Source organism: Mustela nivalis (genome assembly GCF_964662115.1).
Source record: "Mustela nivalis genome assembly, chromosome: 9".
Taxonomy (NCBI): domain Eukaryota; kingdom Metazoa; phylum Chordata; class Mammalia; order Carnivora; family Mustelidae; genus Mustela; species Mustela nivalis.
This window is the reverse complement of record NC_139028.1, coordinates 109770078-109783627: the sequence shown is the minus strand read 5'-3', so window position 1 is coordinate 109783627 and position 13550 is coordinate 109770078. Positions and strand designations below refer to the sequence as shown.

The following is a 13550-nucleotide window of genomic DNA, read 5'->3' as shown; positions in this document are numbered from 1 at the left end:
TTGAAGCAAGTTGCTATCATGTATAACAATATTTAAATTAATGGGTAGATCTAGAAGTTATAGACATAGCCATTTCTCTTTGAATAAGTCTCTATCCTTTTATAAATAAAGATATATTAGCTTCATAACTTGGGGAGATACTTTCTCTTAAGACAATGTGTATTCACAAATACTGCTACATCATGGGTAACAGCATATATGATTAATCCTGTTAGTGGATGACTCCCTCTCTCCCAAGAACTCCCCGACAGGGTGGTTCTTTATTGCACAGAAAAACCTCCTTTAATGCCCCACTCAGATGTTGCTTCTTTAACCAGGGTTGTTCTCTCTACTTTCCCCATCACCATTAGAATAAATCATATCCTTTTCTGTTCTCTCTCTGTGAGTCCTCATATTCTGCCCTGTGTTAGAGAAAATTGCTTGCCTAATTGTCCCATGAGGCCAAAAGTTCCTAGAAGTCAGGGGATTTGTTGTGTTCTCCACTGTTAACCTTCCTAGAACATATCAAATGCTCAGTACATTTTTTAATATTTCTTTTCAGTGTAACAGAATTCATTGTTTATGCACCACACCCAGTGCTCCATGCAATCCGTGCCCTCCATAATACCCACCACCTGGCTCCCCCAACCTCCCACCCCCTGCCCCTTCAAAACCCTCAGGTTGTTTTTCAGAGTCCATAGGCGCTCATGGCTCAGTACATATTTAATCAATGAACGAACGATTGAGAGAAGGAAGGTTGGGTTGTCTAGACATTGGGTCTTCCAACCCATGAGCTCACACAGGTAAGCACACAAAGCCCCAGGTGCAAATGCCCTAGGGAGGATCTCTTTGTTAAAAGCCACTTTAAATTTCTGTCTCCTTTTAAATAGAGGAAATGTAAGGTTTTCCATGCCGAATTGAATGAAGTCAAGATGCATGAAGGTAGAGAAACATTTTCCTTAGATTGTCAAGGAAAGAGGATCCTGGGTTTCAGAAGCCCAGAAAGGGGAGGTCTTCTTTCTGTCTCTTCGAAAGATGCTTCTAGAAGCTTTGGCTTTGCTTATCTGGAGCCCTGGAACTGGTTGGAAGAAGTCGGTGGCAAGTTCACTGGTTCTGGGACGACCCCTGGGTTTGCCACACAGACATTCGGGAGGACCACGCCCACCTGGAAAACACAGGTGCACAGGAGGTGCCCTAGTAAGGGTGCAAGAAGGACCAGGCAGGCACGGAGGCCTTTACACCCTGCGAGACTTCTGCTCCTGAGCAGGAAGGGGAAGCATGGCCATCCCTCTAGACTCCACCCTCTTTGGGGCACCTTCCAGCCCACTGAGGAGCCTTTGGACTCACGTAGTTTTGTTGAGAGCAGACCAGTTGGCAGCCAAAGTGGGAAGAAACACAGGTTATGCAGAACTCCAGGAGGCAGAAGATGAGCATCACACTGGAAATAGCGACACCAGGGCTCTGGAACCACAGGGAATGGGTTGTTAGGAGGGCTAGTTTAGGCGTCCAAGGTCTGGCTTCAAGTGTGGCTCTGTGGTGGGCTGTCTCTATGGCTTTGAGGAAGTCCTCTAACCTCGTCTCACCAGGTTTTTGTGAGGGCCAAATGTGTTCATAAAAGAATTGTTACTTTAACACTACTGGTACTTCTCTAAGGGGAAGGGTAGTCATCCTTTAGGAAAACATCTCTGTCACATGACTGGGAAGGAGAAGATGGTTTGCCGGACAGATGCAGGGACCGAGTGGACAAGGACTTGTCTGTGCTGTGCCCTCTTGTCAGTCCCAGGGTCATGAGTCTCGTGTGGCTGTTGTGCATTTGGGAGGTGGTTAGTCCCAAAGTGAGATGTGCGTGACACACAGGATTTCAAAGATCGAGTACCCAAAATGCAAAATATCAAACTGATCATTTTTTAATTTTTAACACGGATTGTGTGTTGAAATGACATTTTGGATATATTGGGTTAAATAAGATATATTATTAAAGTTAATTTCACTTGCTTCTTCTTTTTTTTAAGGTGGCGACTAGAATATTTAAAATCAGACATGCAGCTCACATTATATTTCTGCGGGTCAGCATAGGTTGGTGCATTATTGTTCACGGGCCAAATCCTGGCTGTTGTCTATTTTCATAAATAAAGATTTATCAGAAAACTGCCATGCTCACTGCATATTCTCACTGGGATCCAACTCAGGGCTGGAGTTGAAGGCAGATACCTATTTCCGATGGCTGCTCTCCCACTACAGGATAGGGATGAGTAGTTGTAACAGAAACCAGAGGGCCTGCAAAGCCTTAAATATTTATTCTCTGAACATTTACAAAAAACCTTTGCTGACCCCTTGTCCACAGTCACAAGCAGGGGTGCAGTGGGAGGCATCTGCGTGTTATAATTGCATTTAATTTTGCCAATAATGTCATAGGTAGGTACTGTTTTATAAAGGTAGAAACTAAGACTAAGAAAAGTCACATGCTTAAAGTAACACAGCAATAAAGCCATAGGTCAGGGACTTTACATTCTGTTCTGATTTTTTTTCTACAGTGCTAGGTGAAGAAGTTTGATTTTGGGCTTTCTAATAATTTGGTAAGCCTAGCTAACTCTGAACTTAGAGGAGCATTGGTTTAGATGGGTACTCACCACACCCCAGTTATAATTGTGGGGATAAGAGACAGAGTAAGATGGGATGAGACCCAGATCCGTGATGCAGAGTATGATTCCAACCACAGAACAGATTGCACTGATGATGTTCAAGCCCAAGCTGCCTTTCAGCTGAAGAAGACACAGAGGGTCAGGGTAAAAGAAGAAAATTATTGTAGTTGAGATGAATAGAGACTCAACAAGTGCTTCTTAATGTGAATCCCTAGAGCTTTAGTTCTGTAGCAAGGAAAGAGTTGTTCTGTACAAAAAAGTGTGCAGGCAAATTAACGTTGGAAAAAAGCTGGGCTGAACTAAGTTAAATAGGTCTTTGCTGCAGGACTTGTCAGAGCCTTTAACAAGGATTATGGATCTTTTTAAAAATTCAATTTATATTTATTTATTTATTTATATTTTGTTTATTATTTATTTATTTATTTAATTCATTATTTGAGAGAGAGAGAGAGAACACAAGCATGGTGGTGGGTCAGAGGGAGAAGCATACTCCCTGCTGAGCAGGGAGCCTGATGTGGGACTTGATCCTGGGACTCTGGGATCATGACCCGAGCTGAAGGCAGTCACTTATCCAACTGAGCCACCCAGATACCCCAGGATCATGGATCTTCCAGAAAGGGGACTACTAAATAGAGCTTTCCCCAAATTATCTACTCATTTCCCCAGAGTGTTGCATGGGACAAGTGTCGCATAGGACAAGTGTCCCTAGGACATATCTTTGGGAAACACTCAACCTGCTTATCCCATATGAGACAGATAGGATGCTCAGCCCCTGTGTCTTGGGATATGACAGGCTCTGGTCCTCTATGATTCTGGGCCAGGTGCAGAAGGACCTGCCCAGAATTTAGAGCTTCCCTTTGGAGATTTTCAAATAGATCTCATGCGGTAGAAGGACCTGGCCATCCTGAGGCCGTTCACCCTAGACAACCTGCTTGTGAGAGAAACAAAGGTACTTTCTTGGTCTGTGCCTATAGGGGACCTTGTTTCTGTGATTAGCAGAGCTCACTTGGCTGGATTTCTTCGGGAAGCAGGTAGTTGAGCTTCCCCTGGCTTCCCGCAGGAATGGCTGGAATCCCTGTGCCACAGGCCCTATCAGTGCCTGCTCTGCTGGAGTGGAGCCGGGACCCCTAGGAGCTGTGTGTCTCCTCCTGTAGGCACCTCTTAGGGACACTGCTCTGTCTCTTCCCTAATGCAGGTGGCTGTGTTGCCCTTCCCTCCCCAGAATCCTCTGGGCTCCTTCCTATCATGACTCTGGCCAGGTTTTTGTAGTCCTGCCTGTGAGTATGAGTGAGCACATGTATCAGTGCCCTGAGTCTGGTAGATGTAGGGATGAGGGAGGGATTGTGCGTTAACCTTCCTTTCCCCAGAGGGTGTCTCCTATAGGCCTCTGCTGGCAGAGCCTGTGTCAGGAGGTGACTTACCAGGCAAGAAGATTGTGGCAGATTTTCTGCTGACACCGAGAGGGATCCTGAAACAATGAACTGGTACAGAAGAGGGGGGTTTTAGAAAGATGCCCCAGATTGCGTCCCATCTTCCAGCTCCCAGGATTCTGGTCACACACATTCTCTCATACATACTAGGTTCCTGTGCTGGTGCCTTCAAGTCAACATGGAGGGAGGAAGGACAGGAAGGGGAAGGAGAGGCAGACTCCCCGCTGAGCAGAGAGCCCACCTCAGGGCTGGATCCCAGGACGCTGAGCTCATGACCTGAGTTGAAGGCAGACACCTAAACAACTGACCCACCCAGGCATCCCCAGACCCTATGTTCTTAACCCTTACCCTACATACCCTCCCTCTCAAGGTAGATGCATGTGTCATGGGGTGGAAACAGTTTTACAATTAAAAGTTACTCTAGCTTCTTATGACTTTTAAAGGGAATGGTATTTTTTCCTGTATGTGGGAAAATAAATCTCATTCTTAAACCCCTCAGTATATAGAGACTTGATAAGGAGGGAAGGGAACTAGGGGCTGGCCTTCTGAGGTCGCTTCGGGTCCTTTTAAGATGCCAGAGGAGATGGGTCTTTGTTTTGGAAGAGGACATTAATGATCTTTAGGAAATACGTAGTCCTGGAGTCAAAACAGCAACCGGGATCAAAACTGCCTGCAGATATAAGGAGGGGGGATGGTCATGAGAGCTGGTCAACCTGGCAGAAAGGAAGATCCAGGCAACAGTACTCAGTTGCATCTAATGCCCAATAGCAAGCCATTCTGTGGCCATGGTGTTAGCCTCTCCATTGACCCAAACTCCATGAAAATGGGTTATACAGATGCAGCACTGGGGGAGAGGAATAGGGGCTGAGTTCCAACTCTGGGTCCATGCACAGCAGAAGAGGATCACAGCCTCAGTAAATGAGACCCAGATGGAAACAAGAAAGAGCAGGTACTCAGAGAAAGATCCTCCCAAGAACATGAGCCTTGCCATTTTGCAGGTGTTTTGTTGGCACAAGGGTGGGGGATAACATTAGGCTATTTTATTTAAATGATTTAAATGTCATAGGATAAGGGGGGACTTTCCTTATCTAGGTTACTCTGGAGTTTTGCTATTTATGAGAAAAGTTGTATTTGAATCATAGAGAGGTGTGTGAGTCCAGAGACAAAGACTATGTAACAACAGAGAGAAGAAGGACGTGGGGCAGGGAGGGGAGGAAGGAGAGAGAGAGAGAGAGTGTTTGCGCGTGTGTAGCTTAGAGGACACTAAGGGAGAATGCAAAGGAATCAAACAGACAGTAAATTGGAGAAGAGAAAGGATCTGTGGTTTTTAACATTTTATGGAGTCATAGGTCACCCTGAGAATCTGATGAAAGCTATGGACTTTTCCAGGAAAAAAAATACACATCTAGCATACCAAATATTTTGCCAGAATGGAGACTCTGAAGCCCATCTGTGGACTCCAGGTTGGGTCCCCATTGTTTAATGACTGTTCTGTGTCTCAGTAGTCACTCTCAGCCATTGGTGGATGTGTTCTTCTCCTGGATCTCAGGCTGTGGGCCTGTGTTGAACAACACTTGAAGGCTATTACCAATACATCCTTTTATACATTGGCACTGTTGTATGAATTGAAAAAAGGTGCCATCCCTGGGCTGATGAATGAGAAGAAAGTTCCCTGACCCCTGGGGTGAATCAAATAGAAAATGAGCCCCCTCTGGGTGAATGGCACCTTGTTGGGCTGTCACTTGGTGTTATGGCTGAATTGTGTCCTCTCAAAATTAATCTGGTGAAGTCCTAACCCGCCAGTATTTCAGAATGTGACTATGTTTGGTGATGGGGCCTTTAAAGATGTGACTAATTCTCTGTGAGATCATTAGGGTGGCCCTAATTCAATATGAGTGGTGTTTTCATGTGAAGAGGGGATTAGGGCACAGATACACTGAAACCACATGAAGACAGAGGGAGAAGGCGGTTGTCTGCAAGCCAAGGAGAGAGGCCTCAGAAGAAACAACCCTGATGACACCTTGATCTTAGACTTTCAGCCTCCAAACTGTGAGAGAATGCATTTCTGTTGGGTAGGCCACCTAATCTGTGCTGTTGGTCATAGCAGCACTAGCAAACCAACATGCCTGGTAAGCAAGGCGTGGGCCAGCTTTACACCTTGCTTGTTCTCTTGACTGGGAACCTGCTGTGGAGTACAAGCCACACAAATTGGCAAGATGGCCCTGAATGTGTTGGTAATTTCTGGGGATTCACTTGCCTGGTGGGGTGACTCATTACTTACCCAGATGCCTCCCCAGAAGGGAAAGCCTCCAAAGAGTGAGACAGCTGTGTAACCCCCAGAGATGACGGTGGCCATGATGGAGCCGAGGCCGATGTGTATCAGGCCAATAAGGATCTGGGCAGCCTGTCAGGAGAGCCAAAATACGAAGCCTTTGTTTCTGGGGTGGGATCCCGTCTCCCCTTTGTACCTCCTTTTTATTTTAATAAATCTTAAATTTTTCTAGTCTACAAAGTCATATGAAAGATATAAAAATGAAATAAAACATCCATAATTACCTTATATTCAGAGAAAACATCCCCCTTACATTTTGGTGTATAACTTTCCTTTGTTGTTTACAGGTGTATCTACCAATACCACAAGATGGTCCTGGGAGGGAGAGGGAAGATGGCAGAAGAGTGGGGGACTTGCATTTCATCTACCTTGAATTCAGCTGATATCTATAAAATCATTCTGAACACCTGTGAATTCAACCTGAGATCTAAGAAAAGAATTGGTTCAATTCTACAAATAGAAAAACAACCACTTTTTTCAAGGTGGGAAGAATGGAGAAGCGAGTCTGAGGAGATATATTGGAAGATAAATGACAGGAGGAGAGAACCTGTGTAAGTCAGCTATGGGAAAGTGATATCGCAGTGGAGCACAAGATCAGAACATCCAGAAGTCTGCTCTTGTAAGGGACATCACTATCTGAAAGGTGCTCAGGTGGTGAAGTGGGGCCTAGGTGGGACCATGTCGTCTCAGGATCTCCAGGGTTACAGAAAGACTGGGGGTACCCAAGAGCAGCAGAGTTCCCAAGCGCTGGAGTGGGATCCTGGCTACAATCAGTGAGCCCATGAGTGGTCTCTGAACTCAGTGTTGCCATAGATCTTGAGCCACGACATGATTGGGTGACTGCTCTCCAAGCCAGGGCCCAGCAAGCAACAACTTCTGGGAGACCCTGCCATGACTAGACAACTGCTCCTGGAGCAGGGGCCCAGAAGGTAGCAGGGCCTTAGTGAGGCCCCATTCTTCCCCTTGGAGGATTGGTGTAGGTGTGCCCTTCAGGAGTCTATGGAGTTTGGCACACACAAAAGGGATTGACTGCTTTCCCCTAAGGATGCCCTGGAGAGTGGGGACAGAGATCATTCAGCTCCAGGGCTGGAGTTCGGGGCACCGCCATTTTTTTTTTTTCATCCTCTAAAATGGCATTGGGACTTGCATTTCATCTACCTTGAATTCAGCTGATATCTATAAAATCATTCTGAACACCTGTGAATTCAACTTGAGATCTAAGAAAAGAATTGGTTCAATTCTACAAATAGAAAAGCAACCACTTTTTTCAAGGTGGGAAGAATGGAGAAGCGAATCTGAGGAGATATATTGGAAGATAAATGACAGGAGGAGAGAACTAGGGAACTAGGGAACAAAAGTCACATAGAGCAACCTCAAGCAGCTTACAATGAGCCTGGCTCCCTGGCAAGGGACAGCACAATTCTGCCCAAGCAAAGACATCCGAGAATCGGTGCAATGGGTACCTCCCCCAGAAGACAAGCAGAATCTCAGGTGAATACCAAGTTTATAGAACACACAGGACTAAGACACACAGGACTACTATTTCCTAGGGGAAAATAGTATATAGAATAGTATATAAATAGTATATAAAATAGTATATAGAATTTGAGGTTTTTTCTCAGGAATCTTTAGTCTTTTAGTTTAAAATTTTCTTTTCCTTTTTTCTTTTTTTTTTTCCTTTTTCAACTAGATTCTTGTTCTATTGACTCGTTGTTTTTAAATATTTCTATAATTTTCATGTCTACATTTAATTTTATAGATATATTCTTCATTTTTGGCTTCCTTTCACTGTATTCAATTTTATTTTTTGTAGCTATATCAGTTTTGCTTTCTTCACAAGTTTGGGATTTAGTGCCTTTAACAAACATACCAAAATACACTCAGGACCAAGTAGATCACCCTGTTTTGTCCAGCTGTGGACATTTGTCCCCAATCTTTTTTCTTTTCTTTCTAGGTTTCTAGGTTTCTAGGTTTCTGATGTCTTCAGATTTGTCTAGTGTGTATTTTGCTGGGGTCGTTGTGATATTTTTAATTTTGTTCTCTTGTTCATTTATTCTTCTCTGGACAAAATGACTAGAGGGAGAAATTCACAACAAAAGGAAGAATCAGAGGTAATACTCTGCCATAGATCTAATCGATATGGATATAAGTAAAATGTCAGAACTAGAATTCAGTATAATGACTATAAAGTTACTATCTGGGCTTGAAAAAAGCATGAAAGACACTAGAGAATCTCTTAGTGCAGAAGTATCAGGCCAAAATTAAAAATGCTTTAACTGAGATGCAGTCTAAAATGGATGTTCTAACATCTAGGTAAATGAGGCAGGAGAGAGTCAGTGACATAGAAGACAAAATAATGGAAAGGAAGGAAGCCGAGGAAAAGAGAGAAAAACAACTAATGGACCATGATGGAGGCTTCGATAAATCAGTGATACCACAAAGTAAAACAATATTAGAATTATTGGTGTCCCAGAGAACAAAGAGAAAGAGGGGCGGAAGCTATCTTATGGGAAATCATAGCTGAGAACTTTTGCAATCTGGGGAAGGAAACAGGTATTTAGTCCAGGAGGCACAGAGAACTTCCTTCAAAATCAATAAAAATAGATCAACATACAATAGTGAAGTTTTCAAATTTTAGACATAAAGAGAAAATCCTGAAAGCAGTCTGAGATAAGAGGTACTTAAAGTACAAGTGTGGGAAAATTAGACTGGCAGAAGACCTATTCACAGAGACCTGGCAGGTCAGGAAGGGCTGTCATCATGTATCCAGGGTACTAAATGAGAAAAACATGCAGCCAAGAATACTTTATCCAGCAGTACTATTATTCAGAATGAAAGGAAAGATAAAGAGCTTCCAGGACAAAGAGAAACTAAAAGAATTTGTGACCACAAAACCAGCCCTGAAAGAAAAATTAAAAGGGATTCTAAAGGTGAAGAGAGACCCCAAAAGTAACATAGATCAGAAAGGAACAGAGATAATATACAGAAACAGGGACTTTACAGGCAATACAATGACACTAAATTGTTATCTTTCAATAGTTACTCTGAATGTAAATGGGCTAAATGCTCCAATCAAGACACAAAGTATCAGATTGGATAAAAAAGCAAGACCCATCCATATGGTGTCTACAAGACACTCATTTTAGACCTAAAGTCACCTCCAAATTGAAAGTGAGGGGGTGGAGGATGATTTATCATGCTAATGGACATCAAAAGAAAACTGGGGCAGCAATCCTTATATCCGACAAATTAGATTTTACACCAAAGGATGTAGTAAGAGATGAAGAGGGATACTATATCATACTTAAAGGTCTATCCAACAAGAAGATCTAACAATTATAAATATTTATACTTCTAACTTGGGAGCAGCAGATTGTATCTACCAATTAATAACAAACTTAAAGAAACCCACTGATAATAATATAATGATAGTAGGGGACTTCAACACCCCACTCACAGTAATGGACAGAAGATTAACAAGGAAACAAGGGCTTTGAATGTCACGTTGGACCAGGTGGGCTTCACAGATAAATACAGAGCATTCCATCCTAAAGCAAGAGAATACACATTCTTCTCCAGTGCACATGGAACATTCTCCAGAATAGATCATATACCGGGTCACAAATCAGGTCTCAATTGTTACCAAAAGACTGGGATTATTCCCTGCATATTTTCAGACCACAACACTTTGAAATTTGAACTCAATCACAAGAGGAAATTTGGAAGGAACTCAAATGTTTGGAGGTTAAAGAGCACCGTACTAAAAAATGAATGGATCAACCAGGAAATTCAAGAAGAATTTAAAAAATTCATGGAAACAAATGAAAATGAAAACACAACTGTTCAAAACCTTTGGGATGTGGCAAAGGCGGTCCTAAGAAGGAAGTATATAGTAATAGAAGTCTTTCTTAAGGAATTAGAAAAGTCTCAAATATACAAGCTAATCTTATACCTAAAGGAGTTGGAGAAAGAACAGCAAATAAAGCCTAAACGATGCAGGATAAGAGAAGTAATAAAGATTAGAGCAGAAATCAACAAAATAGAAACCAAAAGAACAGTGGAACAGATCAATAAAACTAGAAGCTGGTTCTTTGAAAGAATGACATGAAGAGACACACAAGCACACAGGGGAATTCCTTGTGTACCAAGATTGGGGTTGTCCTGCCACAAGCCAAGGAAATACCAGAAGTTGGGAGAAAGGCCTGGAACAGACCTTCCCTTAATGCCTTCATTGGGAGCCTGGGCCTGTGGACTACTTCATTGTAAAATTTTGGCCTCCAGAACTGTGAGATCATTGCTGTTGTTATAATCCACCCAGTTTGTGGAACTTTGTTATGACAGTCCTAGGAAAGTAACATAGATATGCTCTTGCACAAATGGCATATATTCATATACACAGATATATTATGTATGTATGTATATATGTATATATATGTGTGTGTGGTGTGTGTGTATACTACAAATATGGCAGCAAATTCAAATATATTATTTTCTTAAATTTGTACAAATGGTAATAGACTGTACACAATGTCTGCCCCTTACTTTTTTTTTTTAATTTACTTTTCTGCATAACAGTATTCATTGTTTTTGCACCACACCCAGTGCTCCATGCAATACGTGCCCTCCTTAATACCCACCATCAAAGATATGTCTTGGGGTATGTCCATATCTTTATACAAAGAAATTCTTTGTTCTCTTTGAAGCTATACTACATTCTATCTTTAAAATGATACATTTATTTAACCACTATTATATTTATAGATATTTTTATTGTTTCCATTCTGTTGTCATCACAAAGCATGCTGCAGTAATTAGGCTCCTACATATCACATTTCTTGTGTGCCCAGGCAGCATCTGCAGGACAGAGGCTCAGAAATGGAATTATTGGGTCTTTTGTAAATTTGAAAGACACAAAGTGCCCTCCATACAGTCTGTATGAAATGACACTCCCATGAGTAGTAAGTGGGGGTGGAGCTAGGACATGAGCTTAGGCGGTCTGGGTCAGAATCTGTGATTGTCAGCATTCAGCTATGCAATGAAGTGGGCCTCTCTTGGTCCTGTCCAAGACAGCCTTTTAGGGGAAAACCACCGTGAATTGTTATTTTGCTGATTGTCTAAGATGCTTTTTTCCCCACATGCTGGGTTTAGACTCTACCTTAAAGTTTGGTATGCCCACTTTTTTCCAGAGGCCACATGAATCAACATGGACACTGGCAAAAGGACCAACATTCAAAACAGATGACTACAGGGGAAGGGAAGGAAAAGAATAAAATAAGATGAAAATAGAGAGGGGGGCAAACCATTAGAGATGCTTAACTCTAGGGAACAAACTGAGGGTTGCTGGAGGGGGAATGGGTGGGGGGAAGGGATAGTTGAGTGATAGGCATAAAGGAGGCAGGTGATGCAATGAGCACTGGGTGTTATATGCAACAGATGAATGTCTAAACTCTACCCCTGAAACCAATAATACAGTGTATGTTAACTAAATTGAATATAAATAAAGAATAAAGAAAGGTAACCCTATGCCTTTTACCTCTCATCCTTCCCACATTCAGTCTCCCCTTGGCATGGCCATCCCCAACTGTTAATCTACTTTCTCTTTATATGGATTTGACTATTGTGATTATTTAATATAAATGGAATTTTAAAAAGGACCAACATTCAAGTTTACTGCTTTTTTGGTTGTTGTTACCTTTCTTCCTCTTACTTAAAATGCCTAAGGCACAGAATCCAAGGCCCCATACTGAGACCCTGGTGATGTTGCCCAGCTGAGATTTCTGGTGGACCCGAGTTTAGCAAGCCTGGGTCAGCTCCAACCCTGCTTGCTGGATTTGGAGTTTCTGTATTTCCAAGCACCCCTCACCCCCAGCCCCCATCTGATGCCAGCCAGTGACCTGTCCTTGCAGAGCAAAATTTCACTTACTCCTAAGGTTTTGGCCTCCATGAAGGCTCTCTGGACAGGCTGCTCACTCCCAGGTAGCTTCAAACCCGGTGGGTTCACAGGAAGTAGGTGTACTTGGGGCTGGTTGCTTGGAGACAGGGCCACCTGACACATGCCTTGTTGGGTCACAGGATAGCCGTTGTGGGGTGCCACCGCTAATCTGGAATTGTCCATGGGTCCTGCTGAAGCCATCGGATTCATGCTGCTGAAACACAAATGTGACAGACTTGTCTCTCACACAGGCACTGATGTTTACACCAAAAAAGGCCTTTCTTTCAGTAGCTCACTTGAGCATCTTAACCCACTTATTAATGCCATTTGTTAATCTCATTTTAGAGATACTATGATGTGCCAGTTATGGGACACTTATGAAGTGCCAGGCAGTCAGGGCTTTACAAACACATCTTTTCATCTCACACCGGACCGGCTTTACAGGCGAGAAAATGAAAGCTCAAAGAAGCCAAACTCTGCCAGAAGGCAAGGGCTGTGTCTTTCCCATTTTTGAATCTCTCATAGTACCTAGCATGGTATTGTGCAAATAGTAATACCATCTGATTATAAAACCTCGGAGGTGGAGAGGCTCTTGGAGCACACTGAGTCCAATTCTCTCAATTTCTAGAAAAAGAAGCTGAGGCTGGGAGAGTGGACATGAATTCCTTAAAGTCTCAGTCACATAAATTAGTCAAGTGGAGATCCTCCTCCTCAGGAGAAGTCCTGTTGCTACTGCATGTTTATTTACTGGGTGGCCAATTTTCTAGGCTACTTACAAATTCTGGTCTGGTTTTTAAAATTTCTTCTATTTTTTGGAGCAGACCCTACAAAAGTTTGTGCAATAAACCCTACCACATCCTGCACCCCACACCCAGATTCATCATGTCTCATTTGGCTGAAAAATCTTCATAAAAACCATTAGAGTGTATATACTCACTTTGCTCTGCCAGCCGCTAAGGCTCTCTTGTTCTTGTTCCCAATTCTTTGCTGTAGGCAACCTGATTTCCTGAAAGAGTGAGCAAACGCGGCTGAGTTAGGTTATATGTTCAGAAAGAGCCAAAGTCCTTTTTACTTTCTTCTAGGTGAGGCCAGGTCACCAGCTGTTTAGAGCTCAGCTTCCCGGTCTATATTTGCTTTCTGTTTTGGCCAAGGAACTAACTGAATGCAATTCAATTGGGCAAATGTTTAATGGTATCTGTGTGGAGAAGAAAGGGTTGTGTCTCATGATCTGGGAG

The 13550-nt window shown here is 42.8% G+C and overlaps 1 protein-coding gene across 2 annotated transcripts; it reads right to left on the bottom strand.

Moving 5' to 3' along the window:
• Positions 1-727: 727 nt before the first annotated feature.
• Positions 728-13315, bottom strand: LOC309841468 (membrane-spanning 4-domains subfamily A member 8-like). 2 transcript variants are annotated; one of them, XM_082684437.1, is made up of 7 exons: positions 13253-13315; positions 12307-12529; positions 6333-6455; positions 4043-4102; positions 2610-2741; positions 1327-1440; positions 728-1144 (listed from the first exon to the last, which is right to left on the bottom strand). In XM_082684437.1, the coding sequence occupies exons 2-7, from the start codon at positions 12523-12525 to the stop codon at positions 1040-1042; spliced, it is 753 nt and encodes a 250-aa protein (XP_082540563.1). In that variant the 5' UTR covers positions 12526-12529; positions 13253-13315; the 3' UTR covers positions 728-1039. The 2 variants fall into 2 exon arrangements, with proteins under 2 accessions (XP_082540563.1, XP_082540564.1); XM_082684438.1 differs by having other exon boundaries at positions 12307-12526; positions 13253-13306.
• Positions 13316-13550: the final 235 nt, after the last annotated feature.